This window comes from Botryllus schlosseri, chromosome 13 (genome assembly GCF_051294905.1).
Source record: "Botryllus schlosseri isolate E-star chromosome 13, Bs_hap1, whole genome shotgun sequence".
Lineage (NCBI taxonomy): Eukaryota > Metazoa > Chordata > Ascidiacea > Stolidobranchia > Styelidae > Botryllus > Botryllus schlosseri.
Window position 1 is genome coordinate 12,262,492 of NC_137248.1, and position 24,204 is coordinate 12,286,695.

A 24,204-nucleotide genomic window follows, 5' to 3' on the forward strand; every position below is an offset into this window, starting at 1 on the left:
CTGGCATTTATATATAGGCTATAATTGATTTGATTTCATATATATCATTCATTCACTCCTATCATCATCATCATCATTCAGATAGCATTGATGATTGTCTCCGGACTTTGCCTTCGGTTGTTTTGCGCGGGAATATAAATATCGTTATCGTTTTTGGGTTATCCCCGATTACTGATGAACAATTTTATGATTAGTGAGGATGTTTCAATAACCGGCTTCGGTATATTGAAATATATTTGATCTCAATGAATCGGAGAAGCAATAAATCACGCGTCACACCTTTAAAAGATGCGAGGTATGCCAAATTTTCATTCGGATGCTACCGGTATGTGGTATTTAACTGAATGCTTTAGAAAAATAGTCGAAACTCAGTTTGTATACAACGGAATATGGTCGCAAATGGTCTCTGGGTTCGTGTGAATGAGTGCACAATAAGGATTATCGTGCACGCAATATGCATACAGTCGGTTTGTCCTGTACACGAGCATATACTGCCATATTGGCACTGCACTTCATTATTGATGTGATGTCACTTCATTTGAGTTCATTATTGATGTGGTGTCGAAATAAATCCTGTGTGATGGGAACTTTTCTCGCGTGACATGGAGCCGATTCTGCGGCGTGACAAGTGAGGTTACTGAATTCAAATGACAATACTAAGTCTGTGGCAAGAGATTAGATGCTAGAGCAACTATAATGGCAATAAGGTGCAAGGGCTTTAGTATACCATATATGGTCAAAAAATAATGTCAAAACATTACATATATACTGCATACTAATTATACTAAACTTGCATTTCTGGTGGCTCACCAACTTTTTTTTTCAATTCAATTTTTAATACTTCATTTCTACTTTTTAGAAATCTTGTCAAGTACCGTAATGTAATTCTGCAACTATATGCTCATTGATCCGATTTAATTTGAAAACTTTTTAACCTTGTTGTATTGTATTACCTGATCTACAGTTTTGATACAGACTGGGAGAAGTGAAATCATATTGTCACGCTCATCTTGTTGTCAAACACAACCACCGTTTCCAGTCAAAATTTAGTTTAGATTTGGGAATAATTTTGAATGATGATGGGCTAAACTTGAAAATATGGAATTGAAATACAGATCTGTTTTTTTTTGCACGGATTGACCTTGTTCTTATTGTGCACCAATCCTGGAGCTCAATGCACCAATCTTAGAAATAGTCAAATAGAATGGGAGCTTTCTATAAATTTTGATGTATTGGAATGTGACAGAATAGTACAATCTACAATCAGGTTTCGTTTACACAACATCCAATTATCGATTATTATCAAACAAATCCTGCCGCCAACTGATCTTCATTCATCTTTCTATTGGCATTAATTTAGGAACGGCGTTGCAATACACACAACACCGCGACATATCATCAGCTCCATTATCCGTGGAAGCAAAGTTTGCAATACCGTGAGGCCACCAAAACGAAATATAAATCTTACCGGAAATAAGGATTCAAAGAATGATTCGTAAGTATCTCTGGGGTGTTGTTGCATAGCCGATATCGCAAAATAATTGCCTGTGACAAGCGGAGCTACCTGGTCAGTAACAAAGTACTTGAACTTTTTCGGAGTTATTATTTGTAATCTGAAATCCTGTTAAATTCTCACTATATATGTAGAGCGTTGGTATGCTCCAAGGTAGACTTCATTAGACTACTTCAGTAGGTGGGAGATCCGGTGAAGTTCAATTTCTCCTTAAGTAGATGCAATTAATGCATCACTCAACCAAATTGAAAATTTTATTCATCACTTTTCTCACGTTACTACAGCAAAACTAGTGATGGCTCGAGCACCATCGACCAAAAGAGGGCAAAGATATCGTCCAGCCCCATCATTACCAGCACCAAAAGAAATAATAGCAAAGTCGTGACAGCTTCGGCGGAAAAACCGAAGCTTCAATCAACTCCTCTTCGGTAAGTCTTTGTGCTTGGTATTTCGTCTATCAGTCCTGATACTCGTAAAATAGGGCAGAAACTGAAAATTACAATATTATGCAGTGGCGGCTCGTGACAATATCGGGTGGTGGGGCAAGGGCCGCAAGCGACTTGTTATCAATATGACGTCACAGTAGCGTTTTTCAACGTTCATGATGGCCACATGAATTTCCCGTAAACATTGATTTTTAACGTAGGTGCCGCGAGAGGTTTGCCGGTGGCGTGACTTGAAGTGCGGTAACAAATGTCTTATTCATTGTTTTTTATTCAAATGATTATTTTACAAAATGTACGCGAACTAAGAATCGTTCCCATGCCACGAATCAATCATCAGGTTATCCTTAGTAGCATGCGTTATGATTTCGTGGTAGAGATTACGCAAGCGCCGAGTAAGACTATACCAAAAATACACAGACCAACTACCTACAAAGAGCATTCGCATGACACCTTGTGGTGTTTTAATCGTTCCATGCTCAGCAATTCTGTAAAGTGCTGCAGCGCCTCCGACCCGATTTGTATATGGATTCTCGTCCCGAAAGCGAGTCAAATCGATTTGCCCTCGTCCGAAAGTGTTTGGTACACGATCCTGATGCGTTACGACCAGGGAATAGGCAATCAAAGCGGTGGCACCCATAAACGTAAAACATTATAAAAAGCCAGCTGTTATCCATGGAAGATTAATTACGAGTCTGCCTGCCATCATTCAAGCAGGAATCAAAGCATTGTGTTAAATTGAAATGCGAGCACATATCGCATTAAACAATTTCATGAATAAATTATTTCATCTTGATGAATTTTTCACTTTTTTTCCATAGCCATAACAAAATATATCGGTAAATTAACTGTCAGTGTGCCTCGAGTAATAAGGATGAAAACCACTCACTTTTCCTTAGCCATAGACATGGTTGAGTTACCTGGGCTCACTTGATTGAAATTATTCGGAAAGAACATGATGTGTACAGTCGTCCGCCCACCAGCATTAATTTATGTCTTGTATAAGTATTGTGCGCGACGTGATTTCTTATTAGCAAAATGTTCAATAACGAGTTTATTGAAATCTGGAATTCCCAGAACCCCGTCGTTGTGAATCGAGAGAACAGCCAACGCATTAAGCCTATCTTGGCCTATCCTGTTTCTGAGAAAGGTCTTGATACGTTTCAATGTGCTGAAACTGCGCTCGGATTCCGCGGATGAAATCGGGGTGGTCAAAATGATATTCAGAAAGCTAGTTACTGTAGCAAAGTTGATCGAAAGCGAATTTTCAACTAGGAATTTTGAAAGTTCACTAGTGGTTTTAATTTCCGAAAAGGATGTGTTAGAATACAAACAAGTCAACTCGCTCTCCAACCGAGCAATGTCGATCATCGGGTAATAACGAGGCACGCTGCGCAGTAGTCCAGAAGGAAAATGAATTTTGTAGGCAGGGAAATTTCTCGGATTTAACAGGGCGAAAGTAACCAACTGGTCACTATTCAGACGATGTTGGATTTGGGACATCAGTATATCGCAACATTCGTAAGCCGCAACAAGCAGGTTTTGCACACTTATCCCACGACGTAAAAGCGCTGTGTCACCAGCGAAGTGTACATTCGCCCGGATATGCGAAATTGCCTCACAAAAATGTGCAATACACAATTGCGCAGTAGTACCATCGGCCATACGCGACTGAAAAGTGCTGTACAGTGTATCGACGTGCATGAAGATGTCACAAAAAAGCTTCAAAAAGAACAAAAATTCTTCGTATTCCAGGAGTCGTTTAAGCCCCGCCGCTTCACGTATGGAAGTATCATCCCAGACAGGAGAGCTCTCAATCACTGAGAAGCATTCCAGAAGCTTCACCCTACTCTCTGACACTCGTTGCACAACTCTGGATTGGAAGTTCCACCGTGTTGATACGCATCTAGGTAACCGGTGCTTGCATATGTAGCGCAATAGATCAGATCGCTTTGGCGAAACAGAGAAAAAGGAGGAGAACCCTGAAAGATTTGCAAAGAATATCTTTGCAGAAGATATTCCTAAGCACATTTTTTTCACTACAAGATTGAACTGATGCGCGTAGCAATGCAAAAAATGCGCATGCGGGTAAACTTCTTTCATTAAAACTTGTACGCTATGTCGCGATCCGCTCATGACTGCTGCGCCGTCGTAGGTTTGCGCAATAAGTTTCGACTCAACTGAATAGGGCTGTAATGTTTTTTTTAATACGTAAGAAATTCCGACAGCAGTGCGATCGTCAACAGCCACAAAGCTGTGGAATCGTTCGACTGGCATACCAAATTTCGTGAACCGAAAAATCACGACTAGTTGTGACAAACACGTAATGTCAATTGTTTCGTCAGACTGAATAGATAGAAATTCAGCGTCAACAATCTCGGTAAACAAATGCTGTAGATAGATGTGATATATCGAATCAAGCACATCATTTTGAATAGTCTTTGAGGTACCCTTAGCTACTGTCGCGGTGTCGAGATGTTCGCGCAAAATGCTATCAATGGAAGCCGTGTATTTAATTAGATCCAAAAATACCCCCCTATTGAGAGAGCATTCCTTCTCATCGTGGCCTCGAAGGGGCAATTCATGAACTCCAATAAATTTAATGGCATCAATCACCCGAGAGAGAACATGCCTATATTCTTATCTACAAGCTCATTGTGCTTGCAGACTGATACGCGATAACTTTCATTGAGCTGCGACATTACATTTACTCTGCCAAACAATTTATATTTAACTGCACTAGCCATGTGCACTTGGGATTTTTGGTGCGTTTTCAGACGCTCTGACAAATGCTTCAGATCGCGATAACCAATTTTGTTCCAACAAGAGCCACTGCTTCCGGTACCGGCACTGTCGAATAAAAGACAGTAAAAGCAAAACAAGGCGTTTTTATCCTCGCCATAAGTAAGCCATTCATTTTTATCGAAATGCGCTGAAGAAAAGGCACGAGTGCGTTTTCCTCCGGCGTACGATTGGATCAATGGGCAATTTCTAGGCTGATACGGACCTAGTCGCTTTACCTCTAATTTTTGCTCTAAAGGCAGCTGGCTAAACGGCGTACGGAGCAAAGATTCAACACGATTCATGTTCGCACTTGACCTGACTACTTATCTGCAGAAATGGAAATGACTATAAATCGAGAGATTGCGTATGCCTAACTGGAAAGGTCAACGAGTTCGGACACATACGCAATTGTTATCTCATAGATTGGACAAGGAAATGTCATATTGAATCCAAAACATCATTCTGAAGAACTACGGATAGCAGCCTCGGAAATTCGGTCCCGGTACAGCTTGGGAGATTCTGGCCTTGAGGCTGGAGACTGTCACACGACGCATACGGCTTACGGTCTATAGTGTCTATATGTCTGCTGCAAAATCGCCTTCGGAAAATATATTACCGAATAAATACGTGGATGAAAGCCGAAAACTTGGTACACTGTTACATGAAATCATCGAGAAGTATAGCCTCATGACCGTTTTCGGTATGGTACACTGTCAAAATTAATACGAACAGATCAACGCCGAATTTTGCGTAATATTTACTGAGGAATCGGCTGATCAAGCGATCAGCTGTTAGCCGCCATCGAAAACGAAACAGCTATCGCGCTTGACAGGGGTTGTAATAGTGAGCAAATGGCCCGAAGGCCACCATTCCACGGTGAAATTGACATTGGAGAATATAAAATAAAACTAAATATTTGAATGCAAACCGAGGATGTTAGTAAACTGTTTCATGATATCATCATCTCATCACCTATCTCAGTATGGAACACAGATACACCGGCTTTTGCGTGAAATCCGCAATGCGTTAGGTAGGCTAAGTGTCAGATCAGCGCACATCTCTACCATACTCGAACTTAATAACGAAATTGCTGCCCTAATCATTGAGTGTCAACCTTGAGACTTGGCACAGCGTTCGATACTAAAATCAAGACATACCATGTAAAAGTTCATGACGGATCTAGCTAAGGAGCATCGTTAAAATCAATGGAGACCAATACCGGCTTTTCGTGAAATATGTTTGCGATACATGACCGATCAGCACACACTCGACTTTGGAAACGGAATTACTACCCTAAACTTTGAGTAGAAACCCTGAAACTTAGGACAATGTTAAATACCACCATCACGACATGACATACCAAGTTTCAAGAATTATCATGGTGTGTAACACCATCAAAATCGACCTGTACCAGCAACGGTCGACTCAACGCATATCACGGTATCCGAGTTCAGATATAGATACGATTGTTACATCACAACTTAGGGGCGAGCAAGCATATTTGCCCCGGTTGCTCGGCCATTTTACGAATAGGAGAGAGTAAAGCAACGTTTCTTAATTGTGCGCAGCTTTGAGAGAATAGATAGTGAAAGCTTGTTATGAGCGCTACCGGGGCAAGCCCCGGCTAGGCATTCACAAAGCGAAAACACAGAAGAGAATTCGATTTTCGCGGAGACTTCGCTATGTATGGGCATTTGCAAGCGAAAGCACAAGAAGAACGCGGGTTTCGCTGTGATCTCGATATATATTGAGCGCTGTGCGTCTATAAATGGTTAAATTGTTATTGAACAGAATTTTAGGTGGGGCAATGCCCCAGTTGCCCTATAGGACGAGCCGCCACTGATATTATGAATGTGAACCATTCTATATCACTCGAGCAGAGTTGAAACAAGTAGGTTGAAATTAAAACTGAACAGTGAACACATTGACTTGACTCGGTGGTGTATTGAAAATGACTCGACTTGACTCGAGTCAAAACTATAAAAGTGAAAATGACTAGTGACTCGGAACCTTGTGACTTGGTTACAACCCTGCATTTTTGCGACTAACAATGTGGATTTCAAACTGGTGGGCGTGAAAGCATCTGAGCAGAGTCGCGAAATCTCGTAGGCGAAATGATGTTTCTTGAACTCGGAATGAGTTTAATTTGTGCTTACACTTTCAAGTTTCAACAATAGCAATAATCCTAATTATATTTTGATTTTAAACGCCATAATTGCGTCGTACCATCCATGCACTGATGCTAGATTTTGAGTGATACTGAAACCCTGCACTAATCATAAGATGCACCTGAATGTGTAACTGGTGATGGTGATTTGGTGAATGCGTGTAGCTGTGCCATTGGTTTTTGCTCATGATTATGTTCAACAAAATATTCAACCATGAAATGTAATCGCGCTTTGCGCCATTCAGTCTGTGTATCGTCCGAATTCCATGTTTGAAAAGTGTCTCAACAGTAATAACACCTTCCATGCCACCAAACAATGTGCTGGGATTTCGAACATTCTGGTTGCTATTTTCAAGCATTTTTGATAGGACAATTATCAAGGGGGCGTGTTGAAAAAAGTTTGAGAACTTCGTGATTAATGCAAAATCACTGATGTCACTATAAATTCGTGCAATTTTCTGAAATTGTATTTGGTTACTGTGATACAGGGGAAGATATTTAAACCAGCCGCTTGAAAACGTGATTTCAAGTCTTCAAAAATAAGTAGCCTTGTCTTATAAAACTCTGAATTGGAAGTGGAAATACTCGAAACCTATCCACGTGACTCAGCAGTGCGAGCTGGTAAAGTACATGTACTTCTCTCTCTCTCTCATGTAGAGGTAAATCCAATGTGTGATGGGCAGTTGCCATGATTTGTATATGTTGTCGTCCATGGAATGTTGATGTTATTGACTTGCAGCGGGAAAGCTTATAGAACCGAAAATTGCAGTCACCCCACGGCTTCACCCATTACAAGAAAAAGCTTATCTACCGGTAACCCAATTGAAAAGGTTCTCGACAAGGTTTCAACGAGTCCGGTTCGGAATTCCCGTTCAAAGTCACGCAAGTTTGTTATTTTGAGATGTCTACATCCGTATTCGAATCTTTGAGCCCGTGCGATTTCATATCTTGACGAACATTGCCGTTAATAATTTCAAGGGAACGACACTTGCTCTTGTTCAGTATTAAAATTGTTAGATATCTACCAGAGGTGGGCCGAAGCGAATTACTTCTACTGTTTCGAAGTACGCAAGTGTGTTTTTTCTACCTGTAATAATTACCTTATCTTTACTTTCTACACTTGAGACTTTGTTGTTGAAAGCAATTTTAGTATATGCTTGCATCACTGTTGTGAGTGAAATTCTGATATTTACACTGATATTCCGCTCCTGCTTGAACATTATATTTGTTATCATGAGCGATTGGGCCATAGTAATCGTGTGGCTGTATTACTGGTTTGATGTAACGAATATTCTTCCGATTTATATTTATTGCCTTACGTGTTTCTGAGTGGGCCTTGATTGCTATGTTTTCAACATAGCTGTTCCTCCGATTCCTGCTCCAGTTCTGCTGTGGCAAATAATAAATCCGAGTCTGAATGTAAAGCTGCATGAACGTTGGAAATGTTTTCTGTTGAAGGTGTTCGAGTTAATTTATTTTCTCGGTTTTAGATCATTGGAAAATGGAGCAGTAGCAACAAAGATTACCCAAAGGTGAGTATCATACTTTTGTGCCATGGCTATTTCCAGTGGTTTTGGATTTTACAACAGTTTCTTGATAAATCGCCTCGTTGTTAACTTATAACTAGGGCGTTTTTTTTTCACATGTCAAAATTTTTCATTAAGTCAAAAAACTTTTGACGTCTGCATTTCGTTTGCATCTTAGATTTTGCACTGTCGGTGAACTTATCATTTGATATTTTACAGCTTGTAGCCTATTTTATAGGCCTACTGTTATAAACGGCTAATTGTCTGCTCATTGTGAATCATAAACGGTCAAATAAAACAAGTGGGTAAACATGGTGTTATGGTCAACGTACCGCAATATCCTAACTGAAGAAAGACTTCTTGCGCATTGCATCATTCTTATATGAAGAAGCGCATGATGAAAAATTGTGATGTAGACAACGTTGTCAGAATGAAGCAACACAGTGTGTCACCAGCAGTGTACGCGCAACTTGAGTGTTGTCAGCTAACAACTGCTGCTGTTCAACGTCCTTGGCAAGCTTCTTAGCAAGGACATGCGGTTCTACCCAAGAATGTACGAAAGTATCTTTCGTTGTACTACAATTTTTTTCAATTATTTCTACCATAATACATATTGTAACCACTGGAATTCTTCATAGGGCCAGATTTCGTTGAAATAGTGTTTTTTTGTGTAAAAAGTTGCCTGTTTCTAAGCCAAAAACGATATTTCAGGCCAAACTACTTCGTTAGGACAGTCCGTTCCAACCAGAAATGAAGATAAGTGGTAGCCTACAATTTTAGCATTATGTGGGAAAACAGCTAATTTGCATACGTTAGGTCAAAATTTTCCTTCTTTTAGGTAAAAAAAAACCGCCCAACTTATAACCCAAGACGTTTTCTGGTTAGACTGCTTCAACTTCAAGCCTGTTATACTTCTCAGATGTATCGTCCGTATTTCATTTTCATATTTGAAATTCACAAACTCGTGATAACGGGTAGACAGAAAGTATGTCTTCAATTGAAGTCCCTGTATATCGGTCATAAAAACTGCAATATTGCCTTTAAGTAAAGCTGACACACCTTCAACGTAAGCAACAGAGCTGCATTTTGTAAATGTTATAGATGCCACTGGTTAATGACTGGGATGTCCTCAAATTGCTTTGATAATACATAATATTCGATAAGTGATCGCAGGGTATCTTCAGCCTTGGTCCTATACTCGTAGGTCTGCCTGCACTTTGATTACATGACTAGGCGCCAAAGCGGTGTACGAATCTGTTGTGTTTTCCCGTATTGTAAATCGTATTCTATGTACTCCATGATTGCAGACTAGAAATCCCCAAATCACGAAGGAAGTCAGAACCGCCTTTTTCTGCCGAAAGCGTTTCAACGCGAACAAGAAGCCTTCGCAATGCTTCGTCGAAGACAAGACGAAAATCGTGTCTAGCAACGGTACCGGAGGACACCAGGTAGGCTATGGCGAAATGGATTTGGAGCTTTTGTTACTTACTTTGAATTCGTATACCAAAGATTGGATTGATATTATTCGAATTGGTAACCGCTTTTTAAGACGGAAAATGTTGCGTTATTCGAATCCTTTTTGTATTTTTGCTTCAAGCTCAAATCGTGATCCACGCTTATCTTGTACACACCGCACCATATCCATTTCAAGTAATTAGAGTTGGTCAGTAACAGGGTACTTCTATGTTTTTGGAGCACTCAAGTAGACTTTGCCTTGCACTACTTACTCGAGAGGATATAATTTTAGACTAGAGGTCAACCGATATTGATTTTTACAGATCGATACCGATATATCGGCTCACTCACAAGGCCGATACCGGTATCGATATCATAGGCCGATATTAATATGAAAGGAGCAGAGAACAATTTCACCAAAAATATTATATATTAGGCAAGATGGCACTTGTTCATGCCACGGAAAGCTGAACAACATACGAGAAAACTGAAAATATTGCTTAATTGTGAACATTCGATGAAATTTGGGATAACCCAAAAAGCAAAATTGATACAGAATTGCAGATCAGTCCAGAAAAGGTAGATTGTAATGCAGGAAGCATAGTTTCTCTGCATGCTCACCCAGTTAAACTCATCCTGCAAGGGTAAATCTGTCATATATCGCCCTTTGCGTCGTCGATTTCTTGAGATTGAGAACACGGAGCATTGAATGTCCGAAATTTTTGAATTTTTTTCAAATATAAAATATCGATAATCGGGAAAGCTTTTAATATCGGCCTCGATAATCGGCCGTGTCGATAATTGGTCGACCTCTATTTTAGACTACTTCTACATCTGCTTGACAGTTATAGTTTTTACGCGAAAAATGGGCCTAAAATACTTACTTGGAAATTGCTATTTCTGCTTCTATTTGACTAGAAATTCACGATGATACTTGTAATGGAGTACCAGGGTTGTAATGACTCAAGCCATGAATCGACTGGAGTTACGATTTTTCACGTGACTCGACTTCCCTTCTAGTCAATTAGTGTATTGACTCGACTTGTACTCGAGTCATTGCGCATGACTAGAACCGAGTCATATGAATCGAGACTAGGACGGCCAAGACAAACATTTCATTGTAATATCGTAGAATAGTAAGTCACCACAATATTGGTATTTCGTCTATCGGTCCTGATTGAACGTGAAACTGAACAGTGAACACAGTGACTTGGACTCGGACTCGAGTCAAAACTACAAAAGTGAGATTGACCGGTGACTCGGAACCTTGTGACTTGCTTACAACCCTGTTACTAAACGATGACTTCTTTGACCATCTCTACTGGCAATTGCGAGCAGTAAAATATTGACATCATTTTAGTGACAGGCAAACCAGCAGTGGTGATGCTATCACGCGAAAGAACTCTACGGTCGCAGTTTGCGATACTGTGAACCAAAATATTGCGTCATCGTCTTCTCAAGACCGGTCCAGTCGTATGAGGTCTGGTTTTGTAATCCATGTTTCTTTCGTTTATATTGATCATTTCACATGTAGCTAATATTGATTAAAATCAATATGTTCTGAAAATATTGTGCAATAAAATCATAATTGGATGTTTTATTTGGGTGTGTCCCCGTAATTTGTAACTCAGCACTTGATCCACCCTTGTCATTCTGCAGTCCCATTTTAGCGAACAGTGTGTTACTCCCGACGGTGCGCTAATTTGTCAGCAGCATGAATTTAAAATGGTGTTAACTGTACCGATAAAGTTCAGCTTTGAAAAACGAAGATTACAAAATTTCTACTGAGATCTTGCTGTACACTACACATTGACATAAGAGCCGAGCCAATATTGGATACCGATAAAACCCTTTGTTAATAACCCTGATATATTCAGCGTATATTCCAAAGATGATAGCATCTGACTTAAAGGGCATTTCCAAAACTTCAGAGCGTTTATTCGAACAGCTCTGCAGTCATAGCTGTTCTTGGACTTTAGGGTTGTTCCAAAGCAGCTTTTTTTTCTGGATTCTGGGGATTCACTGATTAAATTGTCATGTTGGCTTTACACAAAATTTGGCTAATTCCAACTGGTTGATGTGATGAACGCACAGGAGTTTAAATATTTTTAAATTATTGTAAAAAAATGAAAATGAAAATTTTACCGTCAACCCCATAAAATTGGTGAGTTGTCTACAACTACGATGCAAAACAAATTTTACATAGAAATATTTGCTGTTCTATAAATCCACAAGTAAATCAATACTGGAAAAATGCTGATAACACTTGGAAAAGTGGAATATAGCAAGCTATGGGCTTGCGGTCCAAGTTGTTGCATCTGAGATTGATCAATTTTCATGGTATACTTTATTTCAGACCCCTCGACACAGGTATCTTTTACAAGCACAGAAAACGACTAAGGTATGTGTGAGGTTTTTGCTTCTCATTTAACTGTAGCGACTCGGCGTAGTAGGCCTTTCGTAGTATGGCATACCAACTCACTTGCATAAGTAAAAATAACTGGACTTGAGATGCATTGATGTAGGTGTGTGTGTGATGACTTGGCGTAGGCTACCCAACCGGGGTAAAAAGCGAGGGGTTTTAAATTTATCAAGGGTCTTTGAGGACTGAAAGTCTACTGTTGTTAGCTTTAGACACTGTGATCGAACACATGAACATTCTGAAAACAAATTGAGGTAAAACGAAATTGTGCAATAGTAAAAAATTTTTAGCGGAACCCAAGCCAAAAGTGGTTATGCTACTCAGCCAAGGAACACTGGAACGGAACTGCGTGATGCTGGGAGTCAGGACATTGCGACGACGTCTTCTGAAGTTCGGTCTGGTCATCTGAGGTGTGTTATATTTATATTTGTCTTTTGTCATACGTAGTTTGTGTTGATATATTTTCATGAGAATGTTGTATTTTGGCTTACCCGCGCAGTTTAGGAGCTCTGCGCTGGACATTTTGTTGGTTACTTGCAGGCAGCAATATTGCTCAACGGTACTCAACTCTGTTGGCATCACTAAAAGGCGGGCTGCATTCGTTATGCCCTCAAAGTCCAGTCTTTATATGATATAACACGAAGATTCCAAAAAAATCCTGTTGTACGCCTTGACACATCTCCAACTTCAAAAATGCTACCAAAATCTTCACTGTTGCTTGATAATTTATCAAAAATCTAATTGCCACAGTGTAGGGCCTAGCCCACCATGGGTCTTAGCAGTTGAATCTCAGAATGTATGTTTCTCATGTCACTTTTTACATCAGATCTCTCGGTGGAAGCGTCTTTTGCAAGCACAGGAAACAACGAAGGTGAGTGTTGTTTTATATTGCTTTCTACTATATCAGCGGTCCCCAAACTGGGGTCCTCACAGCCGTTTAAGAGAGTCCACAATGGGGTTTTGTTGATTAGTCTAATTCAGCATTAAAGCTTTCTCGGTGTATTGCTTGCTATATTATTCCGTGAGGTACTGTAGATGTTTGTGCTCATCACAGTTTGTATTTCGTAGGTTTGAGATTCCGCGTCTGGAGGACGACCCAGAGTTGGAATCGTTTACGGAAAGCGTGATATCCAAACTGCGCGCACTTGCGAATTCAAAAACGACAGAGCCAAGTGCCCGGCCAGCGCAACCTCAAACGCACGACAGGTTTGTTGTGAAGGATCTTTGTTGAATGTTAGCGAGAAATGGTGCATTTCACTCTGACTGCGTAAATTTTGACTTTTTCCATTGTGATGTCGTTGCGCTGTTTTACATTTTTTTCTGGTAGCGTGCATGTTTGCAGTGACTAATACTGAAATGGCAGCTGTATCACAATGACTAAATATTAGGGTTGTTCAAAAGTAACTTTTTGTTTCAAATTTTACTAGCTGTTGACAAAATTGTTATTTACAATTATAGAAGTATCCACTGTTAATACTGTTATTTCAAATCCAAAATTTTTCACTCCAATAACTACACACTTTACCGGTTGAAATTGAGCCAAATATGGTGTGCAGCGTTTTGTGAGCCAACCCGAACATGTTATCAACTAGCCAACAACAACCTACCAAATATTGTAGTGTGCTTCGCGATGTTGCAATTCACACAAAGATCTATCTTGCAATTTTTACTTTAGTCACATTCGACTGGACTTCGGTTGAATCTACTTTACTGGTACTTACTCGACTACTTTACAGACCATTCATATTCTACTTCTACTTGTAACACAGTAGCGACGTTGACTACTTGAATTCTCGTGACTTGTTTTCACTACTGTCTTATAAACAGCAGTAGATATGACAATTTTCGATATCGCGCCAATAAGAAGAAAAAGTGTACTAGAATTTATCATCGTTTCAGCGCGAGCAAGAACAGCAAAATGGAAAGAAAGAAGACAAGAACGAAACGAACGAGGTAAAAAATTTTAGTGTTTGTTTTCGAGTTCAATTTTCAGCAGAAGCAGTCTAAAATTATGTCCATTCGAGCATGTATTGCAAATGGCAAAAAACTTACACGAGTACTTGAAAAACGCCTCTCAATTTAAAAGGGTTATCAGTAGGGCGTTGTTTTTTTTGACATGTCAAAATTAGGTCAAAATTGTAGCATTTGGTCAAAATTTGTCATAAAGTAGATTTTGCACTGTCGGTGAACTTATCATTTGATATTTTACCGCTTGTAGCCCACTTTATAGGCCTACCGTTGTAAACGGCTAATTGTCAAACGGTCAAATAAAACAAATAGGTAGACATGGTGTTATGGTCAACGTACCGCAATAACCTAACTGAAGAAAGACTTCTTGGGCGTTGCATGGTTCTTACATTAAGAAGCGCATGATGAAAAATTGTGATGTAGACAACATAGTCAGAATGAAGCAACACGGTGTGTCACCAGCAGTGTACGCACAACTTGAGTGTTGTCAGCCAACAACTGCTGCTGTTGAACGTCCTTGGCAAGCTGCTTAGTAAGGACACGCGCTTTCCACCCAGGAATGTAGGAAAGTATCTCTCGTTGTAATACAGAAATTCTTAATCATTTCTACCATAATATGTATTGTAACCACTGGAATTCTCCATAGGGCCAGATTTCGTTGAAAAAATTGTTTTTTTCATATAAAGCTAAAAAGGCTAAAAAGCTAAAAACGTTTTTCAGGCCAAACTACTTCGTTAGGACAGCCAGTTCCAACCAGAAATGAAGATAAGTGGTATAATTTTAGCATTATGTGGGAAAACACCTAATTTGCATACGTTAGGTCAAAATTTGGTCAAAATTTTCCTTTTTAGGGTAAAAAAAAAATGCCCTAGTTATCAGGTCCGGTCAACAACCGTCTGAGCAACTCGTTTTCAGACTTTCGGAATTACACGTCTCGCAAATCTTCAGTGCTCCCGAGTTGGATTCGTTCACCGACAACGTCATAGCGAAAATAGCTCACATCGGAAAGACGAATAAGGAAATATCACCGGCCGCCCCGTCCGAAGTCAAGACAGTCTACAAACGCAGGTATCGATTGATATAGGATGGCTCGCATTCATAATATCGTAATTTTCCTCTGTCCTTAACAGTTTCTGGCCCTATTTTCCAAGTATCAGGACTGATAGACGAAATACCAATAATTTGCGGACTTTACTATTTTTCGAAGTTACAATGACATGTCTGCCTCAGAAAATTACACATTTATTCTGTTGTTACCACAATTATTGACTCCCAAGTAAATCTGCGCTAGAAATTAAGTTTGTGAAAGTCTGCCCACGTGAAATCTTAAGAACTACTGCAACGGCAAAGGCATTTCAGAAACATTTGAGAACATTTGGTTCGATTTCAAAGTAGTTTGAGTCTGAGTCGGAGCAGTTAAACAAACTATATGTTTCCCAAAGAATGTTACAAACTTTGTTAATGCCGACTCCATCGAAAACTTTAGCGGCACTCCGACTCCACAGTCCTGGCTGTCATAGCACGATTGGCATGCGTGCTAATTGATTTCAATGTGTTTTAGAACGAAAAGTGATGCAGCGACTAGCATTTCGATCGATTACCAAAGCAAAACGATGGTACGATGCTCTGTCGTGTCTTGTTATTATTATATTTGACTTCCGAGCTGTGGTTTTCTACAGAACGAAGAAGTACCGTGCTCCGAAGAAGACATTAGCAGCCCGATTGGTCCTCTGAACTTGTCCGAAATAATTCCAGGTACTTTGAGAAAGAAATTTTGGCCGTAGTATTTTGTTGTGTACAGAGAGTGTCAGTAACAGGTGAGCCTTTTCACTAATAGAACAGATCGAAGATTGTAGAGATTTGTTGTGTCGTCAAGCATTTCGTGTTAGTCACGAAGACACATCTTCTAATTTTCGAAGTAGTCAACGCCGATTAACCGCTAAAAGTAGGTGACTTTTGGAAGCCAGGGTTGTGACCAAGTCACAAGGTTCCGAGTCACAAGTCAATCTCACTTTTATAGTTTTGTCTTGAGTCAAGTCCGAATCCAAGTCGGTGAGTAGAGGGTCGAGTCCGAGTCATAGTGTTGTGACTCGAGACCCAAGTCATTGTGTTCGCTGTTCAGTGCGGTTCAACCCACTTTTTTTAACCCTGCTCCAGTGATATACAATGGCTCGCATTCATAGGGCGGAGATAATAAGGTTAGCTGATCCGGGAAAATGCTAATCATGTGATTAAAAACTGCTAATCGGGACGCATTTCAGGCGGAGATTATAAAGTTAACTGATCCCGAAGAATGCTAATCGCAATACATAAAACTCGAAAGGTTACGCGATAATTAGTCAAGGTCTCCCGAGTTTTCATCAAGTAGTGTTATCTGTTGCATCATAATGCAAAAAAGCGTTATAGGCTGTCAGTTGTCAATATGTTGAATGAAACAGCAGCTTGCTGATAACAATACTGCTACTGTGATATGTTGAATTATCATTATCGCGATATGAAAGTCGTGTGTCATTAGTACGGTACAGCTAACAAACAGGTTATAGAATATTGATATTCGTTGATTGTTTAGTCTACCCATTACCTAGGGGACACGGGCACGGTCATTATCGCATTACGCTGTTTTTATAGATAACTAGTTATCTATAGTTTTATAAATCATGAGATTAAAACCAACTTTATGCGCTGCCATCAATCGGTTTCCTTAATCCTGGATCGATAAATCCTGACGAACGCGATAATCGACTTTATTGCTAATCCAACTTTATTATCTCCACTCTTAATTTTCTTAAACAGTTTCCGGCCCTATTAGCAATGAAATGTTTGTATTGGCCGTCCTATTCTCGAGTCATATGACTTGGGTTAGAGTCATGCACAATGACACGGGCACAAAGTCGAGTCGATACAACCCTTTTGGAAACTGCTCACTTTATTACTTTACAGCTCCATCTTTTTCTACCAGAGTAGCAAGTTAACTACTGGTTGACTCTTGTGGTTGTATGCTTGTTATTTGCCAGTTGACCACAATGGAAACAAGAGCCTGGTAAATACTCCTATCATCTCAACGCATCGCACTTCCCAAGATCTTGAAGCGTCATCTGGCACAAGTTTGAAGGATGGGAGACATGCGACGGACCAGACGCGTGAGGCTGGTAAATTTTTGTCATCTCTGATTTACGATTGCGTCGGTTGTTATTCTGGACTTGCATATATTTGTTTGGAAGTGGGGACTTGATGAAGTATACTGTGACTTGTACATATGGTATAGACCAGTGATTCCCAACCGCGGCCCTGAGGGCCGCATGCGGCCCCCCAAAAAATATTGAGAAATCGATTTATGAAAAAAAAATTATAACTCGAAGGGGCACCAAAATTATTTAGTTAATTAACATAAATTATCGAGTATTTTATGCAACTTTTTCAAAGATTTTTCGTGCTGCGCGCGATTTCAAGTTTCCAAGTACCTTAATTATTGGGTACTCTTCGACCAAGATAAAATACGCAAGATTTATAGAAGTGGGCATGTCGGCGTTGGCCAATACCGCGCCACGACGCGCGAAGACATATAAAGTTTTAGGCCATGTAACATGCGACTCCATAAGAAGTGTGCCAGAACGATCGGCAGCGAGAAAACCTTAACCGAATAGGACTGCCCTTACGCTGACCGAAAACTTCGTTATGTATATTCAAAATACATATAGGTTTAATTGACCATAGGCGCCTAAATGACTGGCGCCGAATGTTCCTGTCTTGGCAATCTGAACGTCACGAGACAAATAGGCTACCATCCCGCAGGGAAGAATTATATGCCAGTGAAGAACTACCAATTTGAAATCATGTGCATCTTTTAGTTTAGTATGTTTGGGCGATTCTATATTTCTTGATATAGCAGACTGGAGGTCACGAAATAACAAATAACATCATGTAACGAAGTCGTACCAACGGGTCCACCCGTCGGAATAGGCTATGCTTAATTATTATTTACGGGCCCTACACTTTCCAAGACACCTCAGTCAGCTGTACCGCTAAATCTGACTACGTGAGCAGAGAGGACAAGTAATTGATAGCAATATATATGCAATTCCCGATCTTATTGACCTATTTTATTTTGAATTATCGAAAATTTTCGCGCTCCACGCTGGCTCACTAAACGGGGATCCTGATTTCGTGGCAGAAGCGAACAAAGGCACGGGGGTCGGTTTATCACCCTATGGGTGCTCAATACCTGGGGGGCCTGACGAAGTGCTGTTTCGTTCCTGCCAACGGGTATACGCCCGAAGATGTTTAATTATTATTGAGTGGTCCTACCTTATCAAACACAACTCACTCGGCTCAACCGGTCAATCTGATTACGTGAGCAGAGACAGGATAAAAACTGATACCAATATATATGCAATTCCCGATTATATTGACCGATTCAATCATGAATTATATAAATTTTTCGCGCTTCGCGTGATTAGTCGAGAGAAGCTGCCTAAAACGGACACCCGATTTAGATGATAAATAGCGGTAAACAGCCATCTAGCCTGAGGGGGTCTGGGGGCTTCGAAGTTCTGTTTATCACCCTATGGGGGGCCCAAGAGAAACGTTTTTTTTTCGGGGGGGGGACGAAGTGCTGTTACGGCCCTGGTGCAACAAGTGACTCACGATTGAATACGCCGAGATGCGTACTGCTTAGCCGGCAAAAAGCAGCATAATTGGTAGTCCTATAGCTCGCGACTCAAGCGTCCGAATAATTTGATATGTCGGTGTTCATCGAAAGCAAGTGTCGCACTGATTCCAAAAATACGAATCGGCAATAAAACTACACCGAAATAGCCAGCAAAGGTTGATTGTTCTGAACAACGGGAGCGCGGCAACACAATGGCCAATGGCGTCAAGCGAATGATCGGAAAAATGCCAATTTTCATATTTTGGTGACTATTTTGGGTTTCTTGCATTGCCTTGGTATTCGTGCGGCCCCGGCCGTACTCTGAAATTCTAAATTTGGCCCTGCCACCGAAAAAGGTTGGGAACCACTAGTATAGACCAATGGTTCTTATCTTTATGAGCTCACGAAGCGGTAAAATTTTAAACGATGTTTTGCGGATTTGTGATCCCTCCAAAATCGAAACTTTGCTCACATCAAATTTCAGACTGATGTCGTCAATTATCCAAATTTTTTATGGAGAAAAGACTCATATTACACTTGACGATGTAGTTGACCGTTAACAGAACTTCATTTCGGGACTGAATCTACTTGATTAACCGGTATAATGATGTGATCTAACTCTGAGATATGTTCATTGTGCGTAAATTTCAATTTACTGAATAAAATAAAATAGATTTACAATAAGTTTGATCGGATGTACGTAAGACTTGATTTTTACGGAGAATATCGAATTTTTAATCAAACTTGACTGTGTAATCTTTCTGTACTCCGGTTACAATCGAATGCGTGCTTTGTATTTGTACTCGGAGGTCGGAGCATATATTGTGGGTCGAATTTAGATTTTGAAACATTAAAGTGTTGCTTAAGACATTAAAGTGTTGCTCAAGACATTAACGTGTTGCTTAAGACATTAAAGTGTTGCTCAAGACATTAAAGTGTTGCTCAAGACATTGAAGTGTTGCTCAAGACATTAAAGGTGTTGCTAAAGACATTAAAGTGTTGCTTAAGACTGAGCTTATGCACCAAAAAAGTGACGGCCACATGAAACTTACCCGTTGCAATTCGACACGAAACAGACATGGACGGCCTCGGCTCGCCAGATTTAGAAACCGCAGAGGTAGAAGCGCCGATATCGTGCAATGTAGAAAGAAATTCTCCTCATCGTAAGACAGACATTGCAACAAATGTGTTGTCAAAATATGTGGACGTCGACACCCAAGACACTCGTCCGCCCGCTGCGCCATACATACGTAAAGGAAAAAAGCAACGCCGCGCAAAAGTGAGATCCCTTTCATATCATTATCGGGTTTTGTCCCGTTAACAGTGTTCAGAAGTGGTCAGTAACGGAGTACTGGTACTTTTTCAACGTACCCTAGTGTGTTTGCCTGCTTGTACCTTGTACAATGTAATCAAGTGGTCGTGATTTTAGATTACGTCTCACGTCACAGTTTTCAGAATAGAGTGTTACTTTTTACTTATATCGAATTCAATACTTGTAATTGTACAGATATTTACAATGTTACTTTTTTTTTACTTCGAGTACCAACTATGACGACTTTGACCACCTTTGCCTGTGTTTTGCTTACAGAAAAACGACGAACTCGAAGGGAACAGGTGAGTGTTTTATTTTTAGTTTCAATCCGTACAGTTGAGCACTGCATTGACAGGTTATGTGTCGCAATGAAATAGATGTCAATCGGCCGCGTTAATTATTCTAATCTTGCTCGTTACTTGCATTGACTGGTTTGCTACGCAACGAAGTCCTTTAGCCCAGTGATTCCCAACCGCGGCTCTGATTGATCTCTTGATATGCCACAAAAATATGATAGACGACAGTTGTTGTTTGTTTTTATGAATAGTTATGGTCAATTTCTGTATATGAATGCTAAAATGAGCGATGTGACTTACGGCTTAAGCCGTCCAAGGCCACTTCTGAAAACCGGGAAAAGAGAATTCTTGCAGACTAGGTCAAATGCATCAATTATATACCTTGATTTCTGCTGGTCATAAACCTTTATATATCTTTTTGTGCATCAAGTGCTGGGATGTATCAAGAGCTATTACATAGCAACGTAATAGTACGTTGTAGTAAAGATATGCATTTTCAGTTTATTTCTATGTATAGCACAAGCCAATCTTCGTCTATCAATACTAAATGAACCGATATAGAATCTATAGAAGTCTATGTGCATGCTGTTGAATTAGATGTATGGCGAGATCCAGAGGTTGATAAGCAACCTTTAAATTTTCGTTATATATAGCCTACTCGAGTGTTTTTATGCGGTTCCACACGTACTTTGAAGTTTGAAATAAGCCTCCGACATCCAAAAAGGTTGGGAACCACTGTTTTAGCCTCATTTTGAATACGGTGACGTTCTGAGGAAAACGGCTGCTGCCAATAATGCTTTCATACTTTCAACTTGAATTTGAGACCACATATTTAGTGTGCAGTGCCCCCCAAGCTGTTGAAATGGGTACTTCCTTTACTGTTGTCTTGTTGGCATCCTCAGAGATGGTCAGTAACTCTGTAGATTTCAGCCATTTGTTATGTTTCTGACTATATCTACCCCTACCCTTACAGTTTTCTGTGCAAAACTAGGCCTGTATTACCGCTTCTGGGTATCCTGTAATGCGTAAGCGATAGTTGCATATCCATTTGTAAAGCCGTTTCGTATCTGTTCTCAGCAATCGTCAAAAACCAGACCTGCCGTTTCCAGTATCCGCGTTACAGCAGATGACCAAGTGCTACATGACGCGGTCCAAGCGACTGTCGAGGTAGTTGTGAGGATAACTTTTGCACGGCCGCGTAATCTACAGTGTTTCAAATCTGAATTCAGGGGGGTGGTCAACGAATTCGCGGACGTGTCTCGGATGTATTTCGAACAAACGGCCCGGTGGTTAACCGCTAATAGCCGGACGGGAGGGAAGGGCGAGCCGCACCATGTGCGGATGAATCGCGTCAAGGAATTGATGGCGAGGTGAGTGGTTTTTCGTCTGTGCCGTTCGTAGAGCTGGGCAAAATTGAGTACCGGTACCCAAAGGCGGAGATCATAATGTTAACTTTTCCGGGAAACAGGCTTGTAATGACTCGAGTCATTTTTCAAATGCATAAAATGACTCGACTCGAGTCAATTTTTGTATTGACTCGACACTAGGACGGACGAGACATACATTTCATTGTGACTTCGAAGAATAGTAAAGTCACCGCGCATTATTTTATTTCGTCTATCAGTCCTGATACTTGGTAAATCGGGCCAGAAACTGTTGAGACTGAGGAAATTACTGTATTATGAACGTGACCCATTCTATATCACTCGAGCTGAGTTGAAAAAAGTTGGTTGAACCGGTTTGCGATGAAAACTGAACAATGAGCATAATGACTTGGACTCGCACTCGAGTCAAAACACTATGACGATTTGCAATCTCCCAAATAAGCTAACTTCACTCCACATTAAGTTATTCAATACAAAATTGAGGATTAGGCGTCGATTCGAGCATCGCATATTGTGACGACAAGAGTATGGATGATATGGGAAGCAGTCATTAATCTTTACTGCGAACACAAAGGAAATGATGTCATTTCTACTCCGCGTAACCTACTTTTTATGACAATGAAGTGGGCTCATCATGGCTTCACAAAAATGTGATTTCCGCTAACGTATGACATATTTTGGATGTTGAGACCAATTGAGGTTTCAAGACTTTTATGTTTGGAAAAAAAGCATCAAAACTATATTTCTTGTCGATAATGTAACTCAGTGTGAAAAGGGGCATATAATTTCAGTACTCGAAAAATTAACTCACACTACTCGAATCGTTACAATTAATACTCGAGTTGAAATAAAAGCAACGCCGTAAACTTCTACTCAATTACAAGTATAAGTAGCGATTTTCAAGACATATTAACAACAGATATGGTCACTTGGTCAGTAACAAAGTACTTAGACTTTTTCTGCACACTCTAGGATTTACAAGGCTTGACTGGACTAGAGTCAAACGATGCAGGGAATCAAAACCATTGTGACTTGCTCCCAACGCTGACCCAAATGCAAGTAAAAGTAGCAATCGCCAAAGCTACTTCATGTAGAAATAGGAAACGAAAGACCTTGAAATTACTGAAGTAGATTGCAGGCTTCTATTACCATCGCCGGTGGCAACTTTCAAAATTGGAAGATAAATCTTTGCATATAATGCAGAATTCACACATATTCCGCTCCCTTATCTTAATAAACTGCTACCTGAGTAAGAAGTTTCAAAGGGTAGGTTTGTCAGAGATTTTGCATATTTTAGCAATTGATCTAAGATGGTTAATTTCAAAATTGCAGGGTGCATCTTCATGAGATCTCAATAGGCGCTACAAATCAATGAAATTTCGAAAATATATTCACTTGCTGTGATAGAGGAGCTGTTTTGCACAGCTGTTATCGTAATTTCACCCGTGAAAGTGGCACAAACATATCCCTAAACAACTTTCTACTTTGCAAAATTCTAAACGTGAAAGCATGTAGTTTTTTCCTAAAAGACCGTAAATCAGAGGTGGGCACAATCAAAAAACGTAACCAATTGAGTAGGTGCTGCATGTAGGCAAGACATACTTGAGTTCTCTGGAAAATTGTAATGTTTGTCTGCTTGCAGTACTTGTTTCTGGTCAGAGCACGTCTGTAATCGCTTGTAGTGCTATCGTTTTTACGGATCCTGTTATATTTGTGTAATTCACACAGTGCATTTGGTTTTGTGATTTCAGGCGGAAATATATCACCAAACAGAAACCTCTGAATGTATTAATAGAAGAAAATTTTCCTCTGGAGTACAGAAATGCGTTGATACCTGTTGCAGCCGCAGACACTTGATTATGCTTGTATTGATGTATGCTTTCTAGGCAAATATATGTTCCTTTTGGAGAATATCATCGGTATTATTTGCTTAACATTTTGAGCAAGACAATGTGATGCGATTGTTTGTTTCTTTGTGATATAGTGTGAAAGCTATATGACCTTGTAGAATATTTATGTGCCTCTGTTTATGATAAAGAGAATTCCTGTATATAATGTATAATACAGTAGAAGAGTAGCGCACAACAACAGTGTCTAGGTAAGACTCTGAATCACTGGTTCGCAACTGGTGGGGAACAGAATATGGATTACTAACCTGCGTAATTTGGTAATCTATAAACAGACGCACTTGCAAAATAAGTACATACTAAATATGTACGGTTGCATAACACCATGATTACGGCTACCAGTTCACTGCTCTGGGCTGTATGCGTCGCTATAATTTT

General features: G+C 40.1%; 2 protein-coding genes across 5 annotated transcripts in view; one reads left to right on the forward strand and one right to left on the reverse strand.

Annotated features, from left to right (window-relative positions):
• Window positions 1-24,204, reverse strand: part of LOC145453504 (B-cell receptor-associated protein 31-like) — a 457,607-nt gene that overhangs the window by 15,018 nt on the left and 418,385 nt on the right. The window lies entirely within an intron of this gene.
• LOC145454060 (uncharacterized) lies at window positions 87-23,832 on the forward strand. 3 transcript variants are annotated; one of them, XM_080332047.1, is made up of 21 exons: window positions 87-295; window positions 1,361-1,495; window positions 1,798-1,941; window positions 7,647-7,793; window positions 8,398-8,439; window positions 9,741-9,881; window positions 11,249-11,368; window positions 12,245-12,289; window positions 12,601-12,720; window positions 13,137-13,181; window positions 13,379-13,516; window positions 14,210-14,263; window positions 15,227-15,346; window positions 15,840-15,894; window positions 15,958-16,033; window positions 17,293-17,427; window positions 20,003-20,205; window positions 20,515-20,540; window positions 21,612-21,701; window positions 21,764-21,904; window positions 23,671-23,832. In XM_080332047.1, the coding sequence occupies exons 1-21, from the start codon at window positions 246-248 to the stop codon at window positions 23,774-23,776; spliced, it is 2,133 nt and encodes a 710-aa protein (XP_080188173.1). In that variant the 5' UTR covers window positions 87-245; the 3' UTR covers window positions 23,777-23,832. The 3 variants fall into 3 exon arrangements, with proteins under 3 accessions (XP_080188173.1, XP_080188172.1, XP_080188171.1); XM_080332046.1 differs by having other exon boundaries at window positions 88-295; window positions 15,194-15,346; window positions 17,293-17,418; XM_080332045.1 differs by having other exon boundaries at window positions 89-295; window positions 15,194-15,346.

What these genes read in the sequence shown, in the direction of transcription:
- LOC145454060 (XM_080332045.1), top strand. Translation starts at nt 246, where the DNA reads ATGAATCGGAGAAGCAATAAATCACGCGTCACACCTTTAAAAGATGCG. An exon ending in CTTCAATCAACTCCTCTTCG is followed by an intron (nt 1,942 to 7,646) that starts GTAAGTCTTTGT and finishes ATTGACTTGCAG; the next exon opens with CGGGAAAGCTTATAGAACCG. An exon ending in AAGCACAGAAAACGACTAAG is followed by an intron (nt 12,290 to 12,600) that starts GTATGTGTGAGG and finishes AAAAATTTTTAG; the next exon opens with CGGAACCCAAGCCAAAAGTG.